At 47.5% G+C, this 23,485-nt stretch overlaps 1 protein-coding gene and 1 long non-coding RNA gene across 6 annotated transcripts in view; one reads left to right on the top strand and one right to left on the bottom strand.

The window, feature by feature from the left end:
* Positions 1-5,270: 5,270 nt before the first annotated feature.
* Positions 5,271-23,485, bottom strand: part of CACNA1A (calcium voltage-gated channel subunit alpha1 A) — a 269,886-nt gene continuing 251,671 nt past the window's right edge. For 4 of the 5 annotated variants that reach the window (XM_081900883.1, XM_081900884.1, XM_081900881.1 and 1 more), the window contains 4 exons: positions 22,932-23,479; positions 7,598-7,716; positions 6,492-6,574; positions 5,271-5,394 (listed from right to left, as the gene is read on the bottom strand). In XM_081900883.1, the coding sequence (XP_081757009.1) occupies positions 6,507-6,574; positions 7,598-7,716; positions 22,932-23,479 (735 nt within the window). In that variant the 3' untranslated portion in view covers positions 5,271-5,394; positions 6,492-6,506. Of the gene's footprint in view, positions 5,395-6,491; positions 6,575-7,597; positions 7,717-22,501; positions 23,480-23,485 lie in introns of those variants that run through there. The other variant, XM_081900882.1, reaches the window with a different exon arrangement.
* On the top strand, positions 17,955-22,467 carry LOC309363980. The gene is made up of 3 exons (XR_014165688.1): positions 17,955-18,520; positions 18,927-20,226; positions 21,142-22,467. It is a non-coding gene; the product is annotated as an uncharacterized lncRNA (long non-coding RNA).

Here is a 23,485-nt window from a genome sequence, read left to right as displayed (position 1 = left end):
CTGTTGACAGGGTAGTAGTTGCCAGCCACAGGCTCTGTCTGGCTCAGGTTCCATGTGGCCCTGTAGTTGCGCCTGCACCAGGGTGAGCAGAAAGAGAAGAGAAAGGGGAATATCAACCTCTTGCCTTTCCTCAGCCAGTTAGGAACCCAGACGCACCCAGCCAGATATTGTGAATGAGGAGGGAAAAACAAAACATGGAAGGGTAGAGGCAGAGCAAAATGGACCCCAAGGTGCTGGCAGCAGCAACTACATTAAGACACTTCTTCCTAAGTGCATGTCTATTGTCTTAGAATTTCTTACAATAATCCAGTATTACCCTCCCCATTACACATCTGTTGGGAGATGGGGGAGAGGAAGAGTCAAGATGGAGAAAGAACAGCTTTGCTCTTAGCATCTTCTGCTCCTGTCCAGGCTATGGAGGGACAGTCCCAAGACACAAAGGCTTCACTTTGCCTGCTGCTCCCGCCAGTACCTTCTCTCTAGGATCTCACGCCCGTTGGAGTCTGTGTAGAAGCGGCCAGCAGTCTGCAGGTCTGTCTCGAAGCGGCTGATGATCTCCTTGCCAAGACCGTCACTGTGGAACAACCCGGTGGTCAGAGATGTACTCTGAAGACAAGGGGAAGGCCCCACCCCCGCCCCCAGCTTCCTAACACTCACTGGATAGGGATGGGCCCCACCGTCCATTCCAGCTCAACGTAGGGCTGCCCGGCGTAGAGTCGCACCACCTGGGAGCACCAGGCAGAGAAGTTCTGGTACAGCTCCTCCACCACTTGGGTCTGCCAGATAAGAGACACATGCAGGTTTTCTTTTTAATTTGCCTGGCATCGATATGCAGCCCCTTCTATTGATAAAAAGTGGCACGGATGGGGTTGAGGAAACTGTGTGCGCACAAGGGGGCAGGAAGGAGGGAGGGAATTTCAGAAGTTGGCTTTTGGGCATACAAAAGTGGTAGCCAAAGTAGTCCAGGGCACTCTATTGTCTCACATGAATGAGAAACTTTAAGCTTGAAATTGCATAGGCAAGAACTATAAGCCAGGAGGCTAACATGCAGCCTCCCCCTTCCCCGCACAAAACCCTGGCAATAATAAACTTATTTTAAATAATGTAGACTAGCTGATGGGAAAAGTCTTCTGGGTATCAGCCTTGAGAACAGCAGATCTTGCCTTCCCCACTTTGGCCCCTGGTGGGCTGTCCAAGGGTCAATGTGGCCCTTGGCCTGGAAATGGTTAGCCACTCCTGCTGTACATATTAGATGCTTCTGCTCTTGGGGTCTGGCAGCAGAATCCGCCTTCCCCAATCACTCAAGAGCCACCAGCAGAAATCCAAGGAGGAACAAAGCCTGTTTTCACTACCTACCAAGCCCTAGTAACTGCAGTTTGGCCACCACAGAAATTAAAATGGAACCAGTATTTGTGCAGAATAATTACACAAAAAAATTCTGGTTGTGGATGGTAAAACATGAAGACTCAAAAGCAACATACATGACAAAACATCCATGAAAACGGGGCTGGGAGCTGTGACAGCTTCCAATCTCTTCCTCATTCTCTCCTATACCGCCATAACTTTCTCATCTCCTATGCTCCACTCTGCAACTTCAATTCTCTTCTGTCTCTTTAGGCCACAGTGAAACACTGAGCATTCAGTGGCAAGGCAACACTGTTTCTGCAGCCCAAACTATGCAGAAATGCCCAGCAAAGCCATACAAGACATTCAGCATGCTCTGGTTGTGGGATTCACTGTTAATGAACGTGGGATTTATTAGGGTACAGACCACTTAAGAGAGCCAGCTTGGATGTAGCCACCATCTTTCTATCCAAAGCTCTTCAGGCCCTTGGTGACTGGGTCAGTTCCCTGGACAGGCTAGCAGCCCTTCTAGGCTTATGATCATCCCTCAGCCAGTATTTGTTCCGTCTTCTGCTGGTTTTTCCTACCTTCACATGGTGCACCTGGGCTCCCTTGGCAATGGGGAAGGTCTGAGAGGTGTCTGGGCGGAAGATGTAGGCCCCAGAGGCCTGGGAATTCTCTTCATTCCCAGCGCTGGCATTGTACCTGAAGAAGTCAGCCAATGGACAGAACTGGTGATGCAGCTATAACAAGTTCCCCACCAACTACTGAAAATTTTCAAGCAGGAAAGTATAAAGACAGCCAGCCCATCTTTAATATCCACCTTCCACAGGGGCAAGAGTCCCGCTCGCAGCCAGGAAGTCCAGGTAGAGAGCTCCCTTCCACACTGCTTCCCAAAGCTGCTCCCTTTCGAAGCAGAAGACAACTCACCAGAAAAAGTTCTGAGACACTGGCAAGGAGATGTTCTTATCCAGGTTCTGGATCTCCTTCAGGAGTCCTGTTTTGGGGTCAACCAGAACTCGTAGATGCTGGGAGAGGAGGAGGAGGAGGGGGAGGGAACGAGAAAAGGGAAAAAATTGACATAGGAGATGCAATCTGGAAAAGATTCTTAGTCTGGATGTGCATGAAAAGATGTCATTCCAGGGAAGTCTGCTTTCAAGAAACAGATCCCTAAAAAAGTTTTAAAGTAGGAAAAAGTGTATCATGTGGTCATCTCATTCTACCCACGTCATAAACAAGGGAGCAGCCTCTGATGGATTTCTTTTCAGTGCTTTTCTCGAATGTCTCCAAGGAAGATGACTTCTCAAGAAAGCTTGTTTTGTTCCTGAACTGGTCTTAGTTCATAGATTTGGGTTATACTTCTTTCTACAGATTGAACTCATAGTTTGTCCCTGATTTCAGGGGTCTGGTAACACTTTTGTAAAGAATAGTCTAAAGTTTACACCAAAATGGACATTTGGGAATGGAGAACTGAAAATCCAGATATTGGGTAGTATTCAACCAAGGTTTGCTCAGGATAGACCGACCCACTGAAGTTAATTAACCTAACTTAGTCACATCCATGAATTACAATGGGCCAACTCTTAGCTGAATACCACTTACTGTTGGTAGGAATCAGGTGTGGGAATCTCTGCTTTCTCTGTTGCTCAAAGTTATAATATAATGTTCCTTGAGAAAAAGAAATTGCCCTTTGCAAGTTTTCTAAGAAAGGCTTGTGCCTCATGGGAAAAGAGCATGCAAGACCAGGCCAGGTAGACCAAACCAGGGTGAGATTGGTGAATACCTCATTCTGGATTGACCAAGAAAGTTGGTCTGCTCCAGGTTGGTGGGGCAACCTCTTCAGCAGTCTGGATCGCGCTGGCTCCTTGCCGGGCAGCCTAGAGACCGAGTAAGTGGTGTAGCCCAGCGGTGGGGCAGATGCCTGGAACACCAACTCATTGACAGCATCGCCCCGATCATGCCGAACAGCACGGGTGAAATTTGATACGGGAATGACCTGGAAAGGAAGTTTGCACAGTTCTTCATTCTACACAGCAGAGCACCTGGAAGGGATACTCTTCTCTTGAAGAACTCAGGGGAGTTTGGTGTTGTGATAATCCATACAACATGGGACATCAGTTTCATGGTCATTGAGTAGAGAAGCACTAAGATAGTGGACAAGCACTGATGCATTTTTGCAGCAGGGGGAGGATTGAGAAGTTGGCAAGAGCTTTGGCTGACGTTGGCCACCCCACCAAATGTTTCATTACTGGGCAGCCCCAGTGAGGAAAACAGTGCCAATTTCAATTCTATCTACCCCTCAAACATCCCCAGCTACAGGGGAAACAGGGGCTGTTTGCTTCCTACCTCATTCAGAACAGCCTGGCCACTAGGATCTAAAACGGAGTAATGGCTTCCATTCACCGGCAGCCGGACGTTCCATCCCACAGGGCGGGCCAGAGGGTTATAGACGATCACCATGAACTGCAAGGGCAGAGAGCAACATGTTAGGGAAGGAATAAATCACTGCCAAGAGGAGCCCAGCCGACTGAGACAGTGTTGGAAGGTCCCCCCAAATGCCAAGGCACAACCCTTGATGCTTGGAGGTAAAGAGGGAAGTTACAGATTTCAAGTGTCCAGTGGGATAAGGGACTAGACAAAAATGATGGTCCCTTACAGTAGAGGCAACTTCAGTCAGCAGGCAGACACTGATGTTAAGGTAGGTGCAATAGATGAAGTTCTCTTTGCTTCCAACGATACTGGTGAGGGCATTGCTGACCACAACCTGCAAGGCCAGAGAAAATGGTAGCTATAGGTTAACCACTCTCGTCACCTGTGCAAAGGTGCGGAAACATAACAAGGAGATCTCCAGGGAAGGTCAAAGTCCTGAAAACAGAGCAACTTCATGCATTTATTTATTCGTACACACCCTTCCACCCAAAAGAAGTCCAGGGCAGCGAAGAGAACATCGCACAAGCAAGAGCCAGATAAATAAATACAGGTCTAGGAAAGGCATCAGCAAACATCTTGGAGGGAGAGCAGAGGACTGAGGAGCCAGGGCTGCCCTCCACCTTTTCACTCAGTTACGCTCACATACATCTGAATGTGAGACACATCAGGCGGCTGCTTTCTTGGTTCAGAGCACACACCTCACAGGCATCCCAGCCGGTAGACAACTGTTTGGCGTAGTCATTGGTCACATGCTGCTTTGCTGTGCCAGTCACTGCATCATGGTGCTGGGCAACTCCCATGGCCTGACCTGCAAGAAAAAGAGGAGCGTGTCACGTGACACTGGGATGGGACCCCGATAGGCTGGCTCACATGTGCAGACAGTGGCCACCCCAACTCACTGGCTCTCCAATACAGACACCACTGCTCACAGGCTTTTGACACCTGCGAGTGTATACTTTTATGACTCCCCTTATTTTTGTCATTGTACATTGCTTTAAACTTGTACTATTATGCTTTAATGTTGTAAACTGCCCTGGGATCTTAGGCTGAAGGCCAGGTAATCACAAATAATCATCACGTTCTCCAAGTTAATTCAGAATTTAGACCAGATCCTGACTGAGACCCTCTGATAGCCACCATGGGAGCTACTGCTGTTTCCTGGCTCTTAACTGTAATATCAGGATGAAGCCACCCCGCCGAAACCCTCATGATTTCACCTACGCAGCACAGAACTGCTGGCATTGCCATAAGGCCCCACATTTGCTTGCGCGCCAGCCAACACTTCGAGCTGGTTGCAGACCTGCAAAAGTAAAGAAACAGCATCAGAGGAATGAGAAATGCTCGCCTGTCGGGTATGTCCTGAGCCTAAGGAGTCACTGATGGCAGCAGGACCAGGACCCAGGAGTTCTGGTTCTTTGCCTTTCCCCTCCATATCTTGTGGAAGGAAAATACTCCTTTTTTTGTATTCTACCCCCCCCCCCGCGCAATTGAGCACTGACCTGCAGGAAGTTATTGCTGAGCCGCTCATAGCGTTTCAAAGCCGGGCGGCTGGTGAAGTAGCCTGTCCAGAACTGGTGAGGACCGTCAGCATATGGGAAGAAGTCATCATATTTCACAGTCCTGCCCAACGCAGATTTCATTTCAGCCAAGATCTACACCTGTGTATGGCATATCACCCTCCCCTGCACCTCAAATGGAGCCTGCGAGCAGGAGGCGGCAAGTGGTCAGCCCAGGATGTGAAGACATGGAGAGAGGCATCCCAAGGCCAAATCCATTTTCTGCCAGGGATTCACTGACTGACTGTGTGCCTATCAGCCTCTGTATTCCATCTTTTAATATGGAAGTAGCTAACCTTTACAAGCCTAGACAAGTAAAACACTAAATGCTTTTGATGATTAATATTAATAATAATCCCACTTTACTATGTACCCAAAGTACACGATGACGGTTACTGACATGGAATGAGCTCATTAAGCAATTCAGATTGCACATAAAATCAATGGGTGGGATTCAAGTAATGAGTTCCAGCCCTGCAAGAACTTCCACTAGCTCAATGGGGCTTCTCCCCCACCCTCCTCAGCCCTGAAAATTGGCTCAGAGGAGGGTGGGGGTTAGGAGAATCCCCAGAACAGCATGTCGAGGGAGAAGGGAGCAGATGGCTCCATCAGGGAAGCGGAAATGCTTGTGCCGTCTGAGCAATCTGCTTCGGACTACAGTGACCCTCTTCCCTTTTGTTGAAAGCTGTGCTCTCTGTGAGCATTTGTGCTCTCTTTAGATCTTCAGCCAGGTGAGCCTGGAGACTCCTTCAAGTCACCAAGCTGCTTGGGGAACAAGAAGGAAGGCCTTAACCCAACAGAACACGCAAAAAAGATGGAAGCAGATGGCAGGGATGCAGGTGTGGCGGCCAGATGAACCCTCCAAGTTCAACAGTAGGAAACAGGCACTAAAGAGGTTTGGGCCTACAAAGAATCTATAGAAAAGAACACTCTTTTTTGAGGGGGGAGGCTGTGCCTCTGGCAGCTACATGCTGTGTCCTATCAAACAGACAGCCCTCATGCAGTTGAAACCCACCCTCTCTTGCTAGCATTCAGCAGCCACCTCGCAGGGGTAGAATTAAGCACCTGCTTGGGGAAGAGGAGGAGGCGGCGCCCAGCCCCTAAGGAAATGCTCCTGCTGCAAACACGGGCGGCCCAGCCAGCCAGACCCAGCCCTCTCACCATGATATGTTGGCCTTATTGAGCTCCCACAGGTAGCAGCTTGGGGTGGAGTAGAGGACATTGACGCGGCTCCCGTTCAATTGCTGCAAGAGAGAAGCGAGGGAAATTAACAGGCAAGCACTCACTGAGGAAAGGAAGGGCATGTATCGGCTATGCAGCAAAGACAGGGCACGATGCCAGCTCTAGCTTTCTTTCAGTGCGGTTCAAGTCATATCTCTCTGGTGAGCATTGCCAGAATATGGCACGTGAATGAGGAAAGAGGCTCATTCTCAGTTCCAGAGCTGACTGGCGGAAAGAGGAAAGAGGCTTTCCCTCTCTGTTTTTCACTGAAGTTCAGCCTAGACAAGGCTGAGGTTGCGTCAATGAGACGTTTGACTACCGCTGTAATTTATGCTTAACCTGTTCTCTGTGTGTAGAGGCTACTTTCCTTCTAAGGTAGGAATGGGGATTTCTAGCTCCCGCCATCCATATGCTGGCTGGAGCTGATGGGAGTTGAAAGCCAACTACACCTGGAAGGCCACAGGTTCCCTGGCAAAAGGACCAGGTCCAAAGCTTGACCCACCTTTGTCACCAGAGGCATGGGGGCTACTGCCAGATGCAACTGCCTGGCTTGAGAAACATATGCTCTGCTGGCCTCCTGCTCAGATTATAGGGATGCGGGTGGCGCTGTGGTCTAAACTACTGAGACTCTTGCGCTTGCCGATCAGAAGGTTGGCAGTTCGAATCCGCACAATGGGGTGAGCTCCTGCCTACGTAGCAGTTCGAAAGCACGCCAGTCAAGTAGATAAATAGGTACCGCTGTGGCAAGAAGGTAAATGGCATTTCTGTGCACTCTGGTTTCTGTCACGGTGTTCTATTGCGTCAGAAGCGGTTTAGTCATGCTGGCCACATGACCCGGAAAGCTGTCTGTGGACAAACGCCGGCTCCCTCGGTCTGAAAGCAAGATGAGCGCCGCAACCGCATAGTCGCCTTTGACTTGACTTAACCGTCCAGGGGTCTTTTACCTTTACCTTTGGATTACGGAATGTGCTGTCCTATACCGAGGTCAAGGGTTGGGTATGCCTTTGAAAACAGAATATGACTGCACAAATAAAAACCGGGAATACCTTTGCATTGACATGCTTGATGAGCTTGTCCATGTTCTTGTACCAGAGGAGGGCATTCTCGTACTGGAAGTCGGATCCCATTGTCATGACAATGTGGTTGGTGCGATAGTGTTTTGCCTAAAGGAAAGAATGTGGAGAGTTGGCCTGTCTCCTGACTCCACAACAGCCTTGCTGCAGCATTTGTGTAACGCTTCCAAGAGCTCAAAGCACCATGGATAAGCGAAGCAACAGACCATGCAGAATCAGCAAAGCCAACAGCTAAAATAAGAGAACTTAATAAGGACTGTGTTTTATGGACGGATGGAAGCCTTTTTCAAACTATTTAAAGAAATGTAACAGGATGAATCCATGAGCGGGATTTGAACTATGAGCAACAGAAATAGAGATTTTTGTATTGTGGTTATGATATAAAATAATGAAGACAAGATACAGCAACAGAATAGAATTTAAAAAAACACCTACAAAAAATGGGATGAGAAGCGGATAAAAGAAAAAAAAGTTATGTATTAGAATTTTATAAGAAATTTGTGGAAATTTAATAAATATATATATATTTAAAGAGTTCAAAGCACTGTGTGCATTTATATTGCTGCAATCCTTAAAACAACTCTGTAGAGAAAGTATTATTATTCCTCCACCACTGCAGATGGAGAGGCTGAGAGAGAGTGGATTGAACTAAGGCCACCTAGTGAGCTTATGGAAGAGGCAAGATTCAAACTACAGACTTCAGTCTCTGTGCCATTATGCTACTCCAGCTCTCAGCTGCTCAGTGTGGGGAAAGGCTGTGGCTCAGTGGAAGAGCATCTGCTTTGCATTCAGAAGGTCCCAGGTTCAATCCCCGCCAGGGATAGAAATCCAGATAGGGTTTTCTGAAATCCTGGAGAGCCACCGCTTGTCAGGGCAGACAGTGCTGAGCTAGATGGATCAATGGTCTGATCCTGTGCACTAGTGAGACACCATCTTCAGAAATGACCCACAGGTTGCCTTACGTCAGGTGAGGAGTGCTTTTTTGACCTAGGGGGCATAAGGCCCTGTTGCCAATGCTCCGAAAGTGCCTATGAAAAGTGGACTAAAAAGAGTAGGTGGGACCAGAGTTGGCAATGGGAGCCGCCCTAAAAAACACACACACAAAACACCCCCCCGCAGTCTTTGTCTTTACACTTACACACACACACACACACACACACACACACACAGTGTCTCAGCTGAGGGATGGGATATCTGCATCCCCTTTATGACACTGTGATAGACTGGGAGGATTAAACTTCTCCACCCACCCAATACTGCGCTGGAGATGGAAGTTACATGGAAATGGAAATGGATAATATGCCTGTACTGCACTGTGAAGCATGGCTGGGAATTTCCATGAAGCTGAAGAATTGCCTAACAGGTTAATCATTAAGTGGGGCTGTATCTTTGTAGCTCAGTCACAAGATGTTTAGCTCACAGTCAGTCATAAGAAAAGGGTTGTATTACAGGTCTATGGCATATGCTAATCTGTAGGCATCCATCTTGGATGGGGTGCCCTCTTTGTTCTTAGATACTGAAGAGAACGGATGTGTGAATCTCTTGTCTCCAGCAGATAGTCCAAGGCTAATGCAGGCTGCAAAGGAGAAGAGAAGGAGCTTCGATTTTAGATCAAGCTTTAGGGCTAGGACCAGAATAAGGAATATGCAACTATCTGAATGTAATTTCATTTTTAAAAGTTGTTTAGAGTGAAGTTCAGTAAGTAAAGCCTATGAACCATATTTTCCCTGTATTATATGTGCAATAGTTACACCATCCTCACTTTGTGCACTTCCCAACCCTTCCTCCTCCCAACCCTCATGGTGGCACTGCCATAAAATTAAGCCAGGGGCCGGCAGGCTACTTGGGAAGGCTTAATGGGTCAAGTCAGTCCTGTGGTTGCCTCCTGTTGTCTTAGATCTTTGCTGTTAGCAAACTAATTCCCTTCTCCCTACCCTGACTGAGGACAGAACTGCAAACCCTTGGTCCCCTTTGCTCTAACCTGAGCTGCCGCCGTCCCCAGGAAATATGCCACGATACTCTCCACGTTGTTCTCATCGCTGTCGTCGTCGACAATGGGGTTGTCCGAGCAGATCTGATCCCAGCAAAGAGACATGGGAGGGTTGTAGCCGTTTGGCAGGACACCTGCCAAGAGAGAGTTGGGAGAAATGGGAGCTTTCTGACCAGAATGTTCTTGGTAAATGAGAAAGGGAGGGTGAATGCTACAAGGCCACATTCAACAAAAGAGGAAGCCGAGAGCCATCATGGGGAAAAACCACCGAGAGAGAGAGAGAGAGAGAGAGAGAGAGAGAGAGAGAGGACTGAATAGAACAAGGGGAGCATTACCAAGAGGTACTGGGATAAATGCACTTTACTGAGGAACTGGAATTGGGAATATCTAAGTGTGAAAAGAGACAGTTAATACAGAAACAGAGAGACATGGCACCAATTGTTGAGACATAGTCAAGACCGAAATTACTGAGAGAGGCTGGATTAGAGGATCCTCAAGAAGACTCTGTTCTCTATGGTTATTTGATTAGTCTTACATTTGCATTGCTTGGGGAAACAACTTTGCTGCCCAGGAGGCACTAAGCTGCTTTGTTGGTGGGTTGGCCAGGGCAGGGACCCCCAACTCTTCTGGGGCTCATGGCATATTTTGGAAATCTATGAAACTGCTGTCAGCCCCACAAAATACCCAATTCACAGAGGGTATTCATACTAATACCTCCTCACCCCAGCTTTTAAAGTACCTGTACACACCCCCAAAAAAATACAAAGCCAAAAAACCCCCCAAAACCAGGTTACACTCCCCCAAAACAGCCAGGCTATACTCACCCAAACAAATCTTCCACCAAACCAACCCTGCCCCAGTTATAAAAAACCTGGGAGGGGCAGGGGAGCTTGGCAGGCACCAAGAGTGGTGTCTTAGGGTGCTATGGTGCCCATGAGCACCACATTGGGGACCACCAGATCAGAATAAGAGATGTCTGACAAGTCAGCCTTGCTCACCAGTGAAGAGATCAGCAGCAGGGGGAGGCAGGCTGCCGCTTCCACGCCACAGCTGCTCCATCTCCCGCAAGGCCTCGCGCTGGGCCTTGTCCTGGTAGTCAATGCGGCCCACAAAGAAACCATCATAGCCCATCTTGAGGGAAGGAGAAGAGAGAGTGGGTGAGCCCTCAGCGACGGGAAGAGGAGACACAGAGTACAGTCCTGTAGCTGTTGTGTGCAATAGGAATATCCTGGGAACAGAGGCTGACCTGCGCAAACAGTGAGGCCTGCTCCCGACTGTGCCCAAAAGGATCAATGTGCCAGGCCACACGGGGCCGGCCGCATTCGCCAAATGTTTCTTTCAGGAAATGGAGGCCGAGGCTCATCTGATCGATGACTGGGTTGTAGTGTACGGCTGCTTCATCGTTCATGCACCACCCGCCATTCACAAATTCCAGGCGCCCTACCAAGGAGGGGAGGGGGGGAAAAGAGAGAGGCCATCAGGACAAGACTTGTGCTGCCTTCCACTGTTGCTCTGAAGAAGAGCAAGAGGTGTTTAGGGAGGTAAGCAGAGATGTGACAGCCAGCCCCAGCAGGTGTGAAAAAGCAACTGGCAGCCTCTGCCACAAACAGCCTCTGGGTAGTGTTCTTACAACCTGGGTCCCAGACTACAACTCCCATCACTCCAGGCAGCTTAGTCAATGGCCAGGCATGATGGGAATTGTAGTCCAACAGGCCAGGTTGCCCAGTCACTGCCCAGAATATCCTCTTGCCTCTTTATTGCCCCCAATAAGCAAAGGAGGCTCCCCTCTCGTGGCTTTTGCTACCCTGCTCCCTCCCACCTCGGCCTACTGGAGAAAGCAGGGCACTGCTTTCGCCCCACAGCAGATGGGAGAGGGAGTGAGAGGAACAGCAAAGCAGGAGAAGCCGTATCTGCATGCTTTTGCACAGATGTGGGGCAGAGAGAGCGCGCTCTCTGGGTTATGCCAAGTGAAAGCAGTGCCACTCACTTCATTTCCTCAGTTGCAGCAAGACTTTTGAGCTGCTCTGCTGCCTTGGCAACCCATACATTTATGTATTTTTTTTCTTGTTAACCTCTCTGAGGCGTTTCACAAATGGAACAAATAAAACGGTAACTAGTTGGCTCCCTGCTTGCCACTCTCCCTCAGGAAAGCTCCCCCACCCTCAGAGGCAAAGAGCTCCCCGTCTTCCTTATGCGCACAGAGAAGCCAGGTGGGAAACGGAGACAGGGGCCCCACTCTGCCCATCACACTTACCTTCCGCAACAAGCTGCCGCACGGCCTGGCGCATGGCTTCAGTCTGCAGTCCCCACCAGCGGGCAAAGAAGACCACTTCCACGTAGATGAAACGCTTGCTGGGGTCAGCCAGTAGCTGCGGGATGACGGAGTCCAAGATGTATTGCACCCCAGCATGCTGAATGTCGTTACGGACTGCAAGGCAACGGACATGGGATGGGGAGAAGGTGAGGAGGAATCGGATAGCTCACGCCTGGACCAAAAAGTCTCCAGGCACTGGCTAGATGGGAGAAAGTCCCGTCCCCCCCGAAGAAGACAACCAAGGGCAGAATCTCATATTTAAATAAATTAGGAGATAATCCAGGCCTCTGTTTTGTTCGTTTTAATTTTATGTTTGTGGTATGTTATTTTTTGTCACATTTATGTAACCCCCCATTTAATGGTTGTGTTTGTTTATTTTATTTATGTACCGTACGTCCCTGCAGAGATCTTCACATTATGTGGCACCATACAAATATCCTGTCATTCCTCAGTCAAACAGCTGTCACAACTAATATCTGCAATTGTGGCACTGTTCTGGCCTTGAAAGGAAACATGCAAAATCCACCCACCAACCTGCAGCTTTCAGAACAGGATGTTGACGTAGAAAGCACTAAGCCTTATCTCCCAGTGGGTTCTTCTCAGAGGCAGTGGGAAACAACATATGGACATCTTGTTCAAAAGAGAAGCTGGACAATTCCATACTTGAACAGCAATTTACCGCTCAGAGCCAGCAGGTCTAACACAAAATGAAGTGCATGACATGTAGGCCAAGAAGCCCCCGATTTAAAAATTTACCTCAGCTATGAACTATGGTTAAGAGAAAGTACTACAGTGGTACCTTGGTTTAAGAACAGCCCTGTTGATGAACTATTCGGTTTACGAACTCCACAAAACCGAAAGTAGTGTCCTGGTTTGCAAACTTTACCTCGGTCTAAGAACGGAATCCAAAAAGTGGAAGGGCACCGGCGGAGGGAGGCTTCATTAGGGAAAGCGCACCTCAGTTTAAGAACAGTTTCATTTTAAGAACAGACTTCCGGAACGGATTAAGTTAGTAAACTGAGGTACCACTGTATCTCTTTACCTCAACCCTCATTTCTAACATGGAGTGAATAATATGTGTGCACCTTAGAGAACTGTTGCAAAGGTTACTGAGCTTTAAACAAGTTCTGAATGCATTTTTCACACCTTGTGAAAATATATCTAAACTGCCTTTTACGGCATATATAAACATTAAGGATTGTTGCAATTGTCTGTTGGAAATGAGGCACAAGGTTTTGCTCCATTAGGACATCATTCCCCCAACACGGTCCAGTCAGTCAAAAGGCGAGGCAGCCCAGCCCTGTGGACTGATCCCCCGTTTCAAGGAGGGAAAGTAATCCAAACATGTCCACACTGGTCTACTATGCCTAGAGCCACATTTCATAGACTCAACACTAAACTCAGAGAAGGGCTCTTGCTTAACCTAAAGTACAGATCCTAGAAACTTACAGCCTTTTGCCAGGCCTTGCTGTGAGACCGCTTACAAGCTTACTTCACAGTTTCAACTCACCTCCAAAGAAATACTGATCCACAGTCTTCAGCCAGCCCACATCATCATGTGTGTGGGGGATAAGGTGAACATTGAGCATGTCGGGCTTTGTCACTGGGCAGGACTAAAAGGGGAGAGATAGATAGATAGATAGATAGATAGATAGATAGATAGAGCGCATTTCTGAGCCAGGAGAGACAATATATACACAAGGAAACATCTCAAAATCTGCCAAGGAAAGCCACAGTCATCTAAACAGGTAGTATAACTCAGTATAACTGTGAAGGAGGCAGAAACAATTCCTGCTAGCTACAAGATAGGGAAGCGCTACTGGCTAATACTATTGGTAACTAAACATTTTGCATACAGTATCAGTGGTACAGTAATTTTTCTACTGAAATATAAACCCTTTGCTTACAATAGCTGGGATCCAGAATTCCTTGCTGCTTGTAGAGAAGCACAATTCAGAAGATTTCAGAACAGCAGATAATGAGGTCTACAATGTTCCAGCACTGATTTTATTTATTAAAAAAAAATCTAACTCACATTTTAGCACAAGGCTTGAAGGCAGCTAACAATAAAATATACAATAAAAAAAGAGAAACACTTCGCAAAAAACACAATAGAAGCACTTAAAAGTAACACAGCAGAAATCAAAGGTTATTCATGAAAATTAAAGGCAGAATAAATATATATTATCTATTGAAAGCTTGAGATGAGACAACCCTGATGCCTAAAATGTTTAGGGTTGTACCCAGTGTAGAGCTAAGTATAATGTTCTGTCAGAGCTAAGATTTTTCCCTGTGTGGTGGAATGCTCCATTCGCCTTGCATGCTCCATAAATCTGCCCCAGTTTCTCCCACTCTCCAGAGCAGATCTGGGGAAACTCCATTGCACTAGCACTAATCTTTGCACTAACACAACTCTCTTCCATGTAAAATGCGAAGCTCTGGTTGGAGGGCCAAAAGATACTGCTCAAAGCAAGGGTAGATACCACAAAGTGAGGACATTCAGATTAACAGTTAGAATGTTTCTGCTGTGCTGCACTGGCAAACAGAAACAGTTTACCGCTTTCAGGTGTTATAGGTCTCACAGGTTGCCTGGATTTCATTACTCCAAGAGTAGACCTTGCTCCCCGTAAGCAATCTGACCCTGGCATTTGATCTCAGTTTATTGTGCCTTGCCTATGTGAAGCTGACCATTTGTGCTGCCAGTGTGGAGATGTGCATAGGCACAGAATTTACTAACAGAAGAGAATCAGGAGTGCAAAGATAAGTATTTGACCTTCGGTGAAGCCATTTCCCAGAACCTGAGGGACAGGAATTTTACCTTGACTTAAGTTTGCTCAGTATTCAGACTGAGAGTTGCTCAGGGAACAACATTAAGTAGATAGGGAAGTCAGGTAGCAAATCAAACATGAAGGACATAGCTAATTGGGAAATAACAAACACTGAATCAGCTTTCCAGAGCGCTCAGCCTTGAATCCCTAATCCGCCCACGCTCTCAACCCATCTCAAAAACATCAGTGTTTACAGAATAAGAATCATCAGCTCTCTGGGAGATTTGCAGTTGTGGAAAAGCAGAATGGATTAGCAGATTCCATCCAAACAACCTTGGGGACAGCAGTGGAAAGCTGAAGGTGGTTCTCAGTCACACTGTCTACGGAATTAACCAACACTGAATATGATTGTGGCCACTAGCCTACATAGCTTTAAAATAAATCAAGGGGCAGCAAACATGGTGTCCTCTAGAAGGTGCTGAACTCCCAACTTCCATCAGTGCCAGTCAGCATGACCAATGGTCAGTGATGGTGGGAACTGTAGCCCAACAGCATCTGCAAAGCACAATGTCAGCTACACCTAAATTAGCTCAATAAAATTATGCTCAGATGCATCAGAATACTGGGTATTCAGGAATGACCATCAAAAGTATATAGGTGGTTAATATCAGGAATAGATAGACCTTGGTGTGGTCTAAGTGGGGCAAATCTTGTGTTCTTAGTCTTCAGCCCTGCACCAAAACTAAAACCTGAACTGTGTGGGCAGTCCCAGATGCAAAACAGTCTCTTCTGTAGCTGAATCTTCCCAATTTGGCCACACCTCCCACCCCCATTTCCATCTGACAATTTTCTCGTGACTACAACCCACCCCCTTTCTCAGGTTCCTCCTTTAGAGTATTCTGTCCTCAGCAACTATCTCTTACCATCCACTCGTGCCTAATTTACAGAGTGGCACTCTCTTGCTCCTTTCAGCTCATCCTTATAGGGAGTGCAGCTGTAGGATCTAAATAGTTATACAGTAGTTAACAGTTATTTCAGACGAATTAAGAAGAATGACAAAGCTATACGCATAGTCTTGAGTCCCCCATCAGTGTGCTTCCTTTCTCGAAGGGTTTTCTTTACAGAATCCTCCAGGCTTCCTCTTTTCAGTTAAGTAATGGCCTAGCCGTATTCATAGCAGGTCACCTTGCTAATTTTGCTAAGTTTTCCTGCCCAATGGATTACAAAAAGGACCCTGGGTTTAAATAAATCCCTACTGCTGCACTCCTGCAGAATACCATATAAAATTAATTAGTGATTCTTCACGATCTTTTTCTTGAGCAGCCTAAACGGGGGATCCTCTCCGTTTCCTCACACCGCACGACCTCCCTTTTCATTTAGACCTCACGAATCCCACTCTCTCCATATAGGCACCTCCTAGACCGCCGCGCCTCTCAACCTTCCGCACAACCTTCTCCATTCTCTGGCGCCAGAATCCAGAATTTAGTGGGACACCCTAGCTTTCCCCATAACACCCGTGCAGACGTAGACCGCCTTACCTGGTAGCCGCATGTCGCCGCAGCTGCCGCCACCAGCGCTGCCCCCATCAAGAACCCCAAACCCGAGCGGAGCCCCATAGCTGAAGCTCCTGCAGCAGTTGCCAGAGAGGCGGTCATGTGACCAGCCACTCACATGACAACTAGAGCAGGGTTCCGGGCAAGCCACGCCTTCCGTGGGTGGGTGGGGGGAACGAAAGCGATTGGTGGGCGGCCCAGCCTTGAAACTCATTCAATTAACTTTGCGCGAGGCTGACGGAGCCCTTGCAATTGGCTGGCTGGGAAGAGTGGGCGGTGACTATTAATTGAGCGCCTGTTTTGTCGAGTGCAGGAAGCAGGAAACGTAAAACTGCAAAGCTTGCTGCTTTTCCTCTAGGTCTCATCATTGCCAAGAGAGAGAGGCCAACCCATTTGTCCTCTGGCACAGAGTCGTCCCCTTTGGTCCCTTAATGACCTTAGGGGGCCTGGCTATTCCAAAAATTAGAAGGGGGCTTCTTGCTGGGTGTGTGCTGTTGTTGTGAGACAGTAGTGTATGACAAACCTTCAGTGTAGTCCAGTGTTGTTATTCAGTCTCTTGGTATAGTGGGGTTTTGGGGGGAAATGGAATGTGGTTGGAAGGCTCTTTTGTGGATTATATGGGAAGGGAATGATAAATTGCTTTCCCACTCATCAGGAGGAAATAGGGATATTCTTTGGGATGGGTTTTTGCTGCTAGATGTTAAAAGACTCAAATCGTCCTTCCCATAAAAAAGTGGGGGAAAGCCCAAGTTCATGTTAAACATTTTTAATATTTTTACTTTGGTATCCTCAGTTTCCCAGGCAACCTAAGTGCGTCTAACAAGATACAGGTTACATCCAAGTTGTTTACAGCGTCACAAGCGCATACCTCTCAATCCAATGCATGACTATGCAGAAGTAAGTCATGCTGAGTTTAATGAGATATATTCCCATAGGATTGCAGCCACAGTGTTTGCATCTGTACCACTTCTAAGATGTCACTCTCTCTTGTTTTAAGTAGATAATGGATGTAGGATGTAGGATTTAAGAGGTGTCTTTTTGGCTAGGCCTGACAGTTTCTTTTTTGTTTGTCATCCAAACATCTGATGATGCTTACAACAAGTATTCTGGGGACAGCCAGCACACTACTTTAGCTCTTTGGAAGTGTGAACTTGCACATCCATACTGCTAGCATCTTTTTCTGCTGAGTTACCAAGTAACAGAGCTTTGTCTCCGCTACCAGCTTGGCCATTATTTTCTAGGTAGCTTCATAGAATCTGTCAGCATGTGACAGCAGCCACATCCCAGGAAATGGCTTTGATTGACTGGCTAAACCTTCAGTGAGTTAGGGACTTCCCCCGCATGCGAAGACAGGCTCTGGCAGATCAAGCGGATGAAATCAACAACGGGTCCAGGAGTCCAGAAGGCAGTTACTGCACATGCTGTAGAAGGAAATGAGGGGGGAGGGGCTCATGTACCTGTGAAGATAGCGCATCTAGGAGAAGGAAAACTCTGGTCCTAACCCTCTGATAACTTGTGGCTATACTCATTCATGATAAAGGCTTCAGGGGTAAACCCCAAGGAAAAATCCATACCCGCTGCCTTGTGGGACATCTTTGGGAGAAGAAATGGCTAAGGAGTAAATCCTACACAAATCCGTGGAGTCCCTAAGATGGTTGGATGGTGCCTTGTACATCTCCTTTCAGCAACTCCTGCAGCCAAGCTCATCCCAAATGTATTTCTCTGGTTTCTTTTAGACCACATCAGTGAGGCTGAGATTGAGGTCTTGTTGTCTGGCTGGCCCAGGACCTCCATACGCACAGCCCAAGCTTGCACCAAAGAGGTCACTTCAGTGCTGGTCATTCAGCAGAAACAATGCGGGAGGCAGCAGTTACCAGTCTCTGCAGACTTCACCCCTGGAGGCACATTCCATTGTCTCTCAAGACAGATAGATGCCAAACACAACCTGCATTGGTAGAGAGGGCAGTGATTTCTGTTGACTCGCCATGTGGCAACTGATGCTGAAACTTACCTTTTCAATGACAGAACTGCACTTGTGAATGCAGAAACATAGGTCCAGGCTCCCAGACTGAACAGTTTCCCCAGGTGCTTGAATAGTAATGGGGTGACTGATGAGGTGGATATGCAGTGAACAATGTGTGTAGTTGCTACACAGTTGCCATAGTTTATGGCTTCACTCCAGCTTTAGGCAAACCATTAGTGCTGAAGTATGGTCAATTAAGGCCTTGTAAAGCAAGTTAAGATTTCTGCAGCCATCATACAGGCAGTGGGGCTTATTAGGTAAAGGTAAAGGTACCCCTGCCCGTACGGGCCAGTCTTGACAGACTCTGGGGTTGTGCGCCCATCTCACTTAAGAGGCCAGGGGCCAGCGCTGTCCGGAGACACTTCCGGGTCACGTGGCCAGTGTGACATCGCTGCTCTGGCGAGCCAGAGCCGCACACGGAAACGCCGTTTACCTTCCCGCTGGTAAGCGGTCCCTATTTATCTACTTGCACTTTGACGTGCTTTCGAACTGCTAGGTTGGCAGGCGCTGGGACCTGAGCAGCGGGAGCGCACCCCGCCGCAGGGATTCGAACTGCCGACCTTTCGATCAGCAAGTCCTAGGCGCTGAGGCTTTAACCCACAGCGCCACCTGCGTCATGAAGGCTTATTACCTTCGCCACCTGCCACCATGAAGGCTTATTACCTTCATGTAAAACATTTCAAATTAAAGGTATGCAAGTGCTATAAAAGGAAATGTAGACACACTACCCTTATTGCCAACTCTAAGTGGGGCTTTGTTAGTTCCAGCGTATGTCAAAGGCAGCCCCACTAGTGGCCATTATTTGGGATGTTACTGGCTTCTTCCATGAACATCAGGAGCCCACGGCCATCTCTCCTTGCTCCCATATTAACACACCTACAGGTGCCAAACTGGCAGCATCTTAAAGCACTGCTCGAATCCAGGGATTGCCACTTGGTCCCCTGCATACCAGATTTGGTCCTTGAAGCAAATTAATCTGGCCAGCATCCCTATATTTTAAATCAAGGAACGATAAACATTTTATTCACATTCTTAACAGAAATAAGTGAATGTGTGTGAGAGAGATGCCATACCTTAGTGATACATCTTGCTGTTTTAAATTTAACACTCTGGTTGACAGCTCCTTGGAGACTTCATTATAGAACCTGAACATGAGGAAGTTGGGTGGTGTAGCAAAATTCCCTTCTAGTCCTTAGGTCAATTTCTGCAGAATAATGTGCCGTCCCCAGAGAATACTCACATTAGTTCTTCCTGCCATTCTAACTTAATTCAGAAGATACCACCACCCACATTTTGCTTAACACTGGTGTCTGTGGTCAGCATGGTCAAGTATCTGCCAAGGGCCCACACCCCAGCCAGGCTCCTGCACCTCTTCTCCTATTCAGTACTGCAGCCTGCTTATTTGCCCACTTCTCATTCTCACCCAGATGAGAGCAGTAGTGAGGCAAAACAACAGATTGCTTGCTAACTTGCTGGCTTTTGACCTGGCAAGCAAGGAGGTGGCAGCAATGCCAAGAAAGAAGAGCAGCACTATGTTCACTATGGGAGTGGGGACCATGGAAGAGGTCTTGCCCATGAGCTCTCCAAGTCCTGAAACCCGGACAACACAGGAGCAGGGGCATGCTGAATAGTCCTACTCCCAATCTTCACACACAAACAACACAAGCACCATTCTGCAATCTGTGATTGGGGCTCCAGATCATGAGGAAGCATTTGGAAAGCCCCACTGGTGCAGGCTGCCATGCTGCTCATGCAGAGACTAGTTACTAGTTGCTCATGCGTTGAGCAACACAGGAGCAGTATCTTCTGAAGAGTCTCGCATGTTCTAGTCTTCCACTTTTACAAGCAATGGAGAGAGCATGCAGCTAGTTTTGAAGGCACAGTTGGTCCCAAGACAGATCCTTACACAGTGCTGATAAACAGTGTTAACTAAGCCCTGCTGCATTGCAGAACGGTAAGCCAAATTTTTATCGCAAACGCCATTTGTACGTTGCTGAACTAGCAGACATTATTCAAGGGACCATCAGTGTTGAGGAAGTGTTATACAGTATTATTTTTTTAATAAACTCTTTCTTCATAGGATAGGCTTTTCTGGCATAGATAAAAATGTTCCATTGTGGTGCATTATATTTGAGATGAACTGGTTGAATCTTTAGCGTGTATGTTTTACCTACAAGGGATCTTGCCTTCGGATTGTGCTCAATGGGCCCGTGATTCTTTTTTCAAAAGCTTTGTTGCTAGAGTTGGGGGTATTAAAGCTGTAGGGGCCCAAGATGCTGATCTGCATGTGGCCCACTTATATGGGATTTGCCTGAATTCAGATACAGGGCTAGACCTGTGACCACAATTGTCTCTAGTAGTAATGCTATTCTTGAGTGTTTCAGTCACAGCTGCTGTACACCAGCTGGTCTTTCAGTGTAGTAGCTTTCTCTTCTGTTACAAAGAAGTTGTTAGTGATCATCAGTTTTTTTGCCAATTTATAGTTGGGGAGTAACTGCTGAAACAGCCTCAAATACAGTCCATAAGAATTTTTCTATGTGTGTATCAAATGACCCTGAGAATCACTCTTGTATGAATGTACATGTAAACATGCATTGCTTGTAAGTGAAAAATATTTGTTTGCAATCTTTTCTGTCAAATGGGTACAGACAAGGAAGCCAGGACTGGCCAGGTCACTCCGTCACATATACACATAGTGGCAAATATGCATTGTTCACCATCACATGTGTGAAAGTGAAATATGTAAACTGAACACACACCCAAATCCATTTTTGGCCCTGACATTACTGTACTCTAATATTGATAGACGGTGTTATAATGGGGAAATAGGTTTGGAGACCTTATGACACTTTCATTATATATTCAATAGCGAATTTCATCCACCAATCCTTGAGATGTGTCTAGCAGCTGGGTCAGTGATGAAGAGAAGACGACAAAGGGCTTCATTCTCTGGTGCTTTCAGCATATCACTCCAGATGTTGACTACAGGGGCCTCAGGTATGGTATAAAAATATACAGACAACCAACTAGGTGTCTGTCAGGGTGAAGAACTAGGTAAGAGATCCCGTTGTGGTTGAACACAGACATATAGGTGTACTTGGGAATGATTAGATTATAAAGAGACCCACATTTGATCCAAGGTCTCTTGTTGAACAGCTTCTGCTTAATGATCTGATTTGTTGTTCATTCTTTGCAGCTCAGCAGCAACCAATGCTTCTCATCAACCATACATAGCTGTACATTTTACTTTACGTAGCATTATAAATGAAAAAGGTGAAAGGGAAGGAGGGAGGAAGAGAGCAAAGTATGAGGAAACTAACAATAAAGCACATTTCAATTAAAAATTCATTTTTTTAATATTTTTGTTTTTTTTAAAGGATTTTTAAAATTTTTCATCATTTGTCTTTTTACTTTGTTTCATGCAATATTTCACAGTCCCAATCCCACAGGTTTTTTTTCAACTTTTTTTTCAAACAAAGTAGGAAAAAAGAAATAAAGAAGCTGAGGAATTAGTAATTTTTTGATGTCATTTCTTTTTCTTATTTTTCAAGCAGGACCAAAATGTCAGAAGAAAATGCTTCATTTTTATCAATTGTTTTTGTCCTTTTTTGTTTTTTTCTGTTTAGTTTTATTATTTCTTTTTTTTATCTCTGCAGGCAGTAATATTAGGGTTTGGTATAACCAGCAAGCACTCCTTTTGTTTGTGTGTGTGTGTGTGTGTTTGTGTGTTGGGTGTGTGTGTTTGCGTGCGTGTGTCCCTCTTAAAAGGTCAGGCCACAAACTTTTTTAAAACTTTTTTTTTAAGTTAACCAGGTAAACTGAGATGATAAAACTCATCAATAGAAGCCCAGAAAAATATTTTTTGTCTTTTTGCTTCGTTTTACGTTTTTTAAAAGGTTTTTGTTTCTTAAACTTTTCCAAAACGTCTTTGCTGAGGTTGACAGACTCCTTTCTGTTGCTCCCACCCGTCCCTAGGTAAAGTGGCTTCTGGTCTCGTTTCTCAGAGGCATAGTTAGCTGAAGCGTGGGGCTCTTGGACTGCACAATTTCCCCACACCTGAGTGCATTTTCTTTTGTAAATTCTGAGTAACGTCCCCCCCTCCCACCCTCAAATCACCACACACGACTTGATCTGTAAAAGATAAACATGCTCTGATCTCCCAGACCCTCTCTTCCCTAGCCTCCCCACCCAACCCCCAAACCCTTGTCCCCCACCCCCCTCCCCAAGCCCCCCCAACAAAAGATAAAAAGTTTCTTTCCCTTGCCCACGTCTGCAGGGTTCTCTTCCGGGATGCCTTCCCCAAATCAGTTGAGTTCGCGGCTATTCATCCATCCACCCACCCATTCTTCCTTCCTTCCTTCCTTCCTTCTTTCCTCAAGCGCTCTCTCTCTCTCCCCCTCCCCTCACAGCTCCCCTCCCCCCTCCCCCAACCGGGAATGCCATCCCTCTCGGGTGTGTGTGTTTCGTGTGTTTCGCGCGGGCACGCATGTGTTTAAGGTGAAACCACTTCTCGGTTAGCAGCAGTCGTCCTCATCGGTTTCGCTATAAGGTTCGTGCAGTCCTTTGCGTGATCCTGTCCCACGCGACTTGGCTGGTCCATGCGAGTGATAGTACCCATTGGGGAGCCGCCGCCCATGCCTGGAGGGGGAGAGAGAGGACGAGCCGCTGCCCACCCGGGAAGTTCTGGGCGAACGTCCTGAGCTGCTCCCGTGCTGCTGCTGCTCCCGCTGCTGCTGCTGCTGCATTGTCTCATAGGGGAAGGCTTCCTCGCCGCCGGGGCCCGCGTAGTCCGGACTCCGGTAGTAGCCGCTGCCGTGCCGGGGCCCCGGGTGCGGCTCGGAGACGTGCGGGGCCGACCAGCGGCTGCTGGCGTGTCGGTAGGCCCGCGGCGAGTCGTTCCGCGGCGGGACCGTGTGGCGCTCCATAGCCGGAGACCTGCTGCGACGCTCGGAGGAGACGTGGTGCTCGGCGGGCAGCGACGGGTAGCGCCTCGGGGCTGGGCTGGAGATCCGGCCCGAGTGCACGGACGGCGGCTGCTGCTGCTGCTGCTGCTGGGGCCCCGTGTTGACGGCCTTACGGACCACGGGGGAGTAGGAGATATGTGGCCGGGGTGTAGAAGGGGTCTGTGGGAGCTGGCGGCGTCCTCGCCTCGGGGTGCTGGTGCCAGACGTTGAGAGGACCGGACTCCCACTTACGGAACTACTGCCCTACAC

This window comes from Podarcis melisellensis, assembly GCF_964234715.1.
Source record: "Podarcis melisellensis genome assembly, chromosome: 2".
Lineage (NCBI taxonomy): Eukaryota > Metazoa > Chordata > Lepidosauria > Squamata > Lacertidae > Podarcis > Podarcis melisellensis.
The sequence above is the reverse complement of the archived record's forward strand: the minus strand, read 5'-3'. Positions and strand labels throughout refer to the sequence as shown.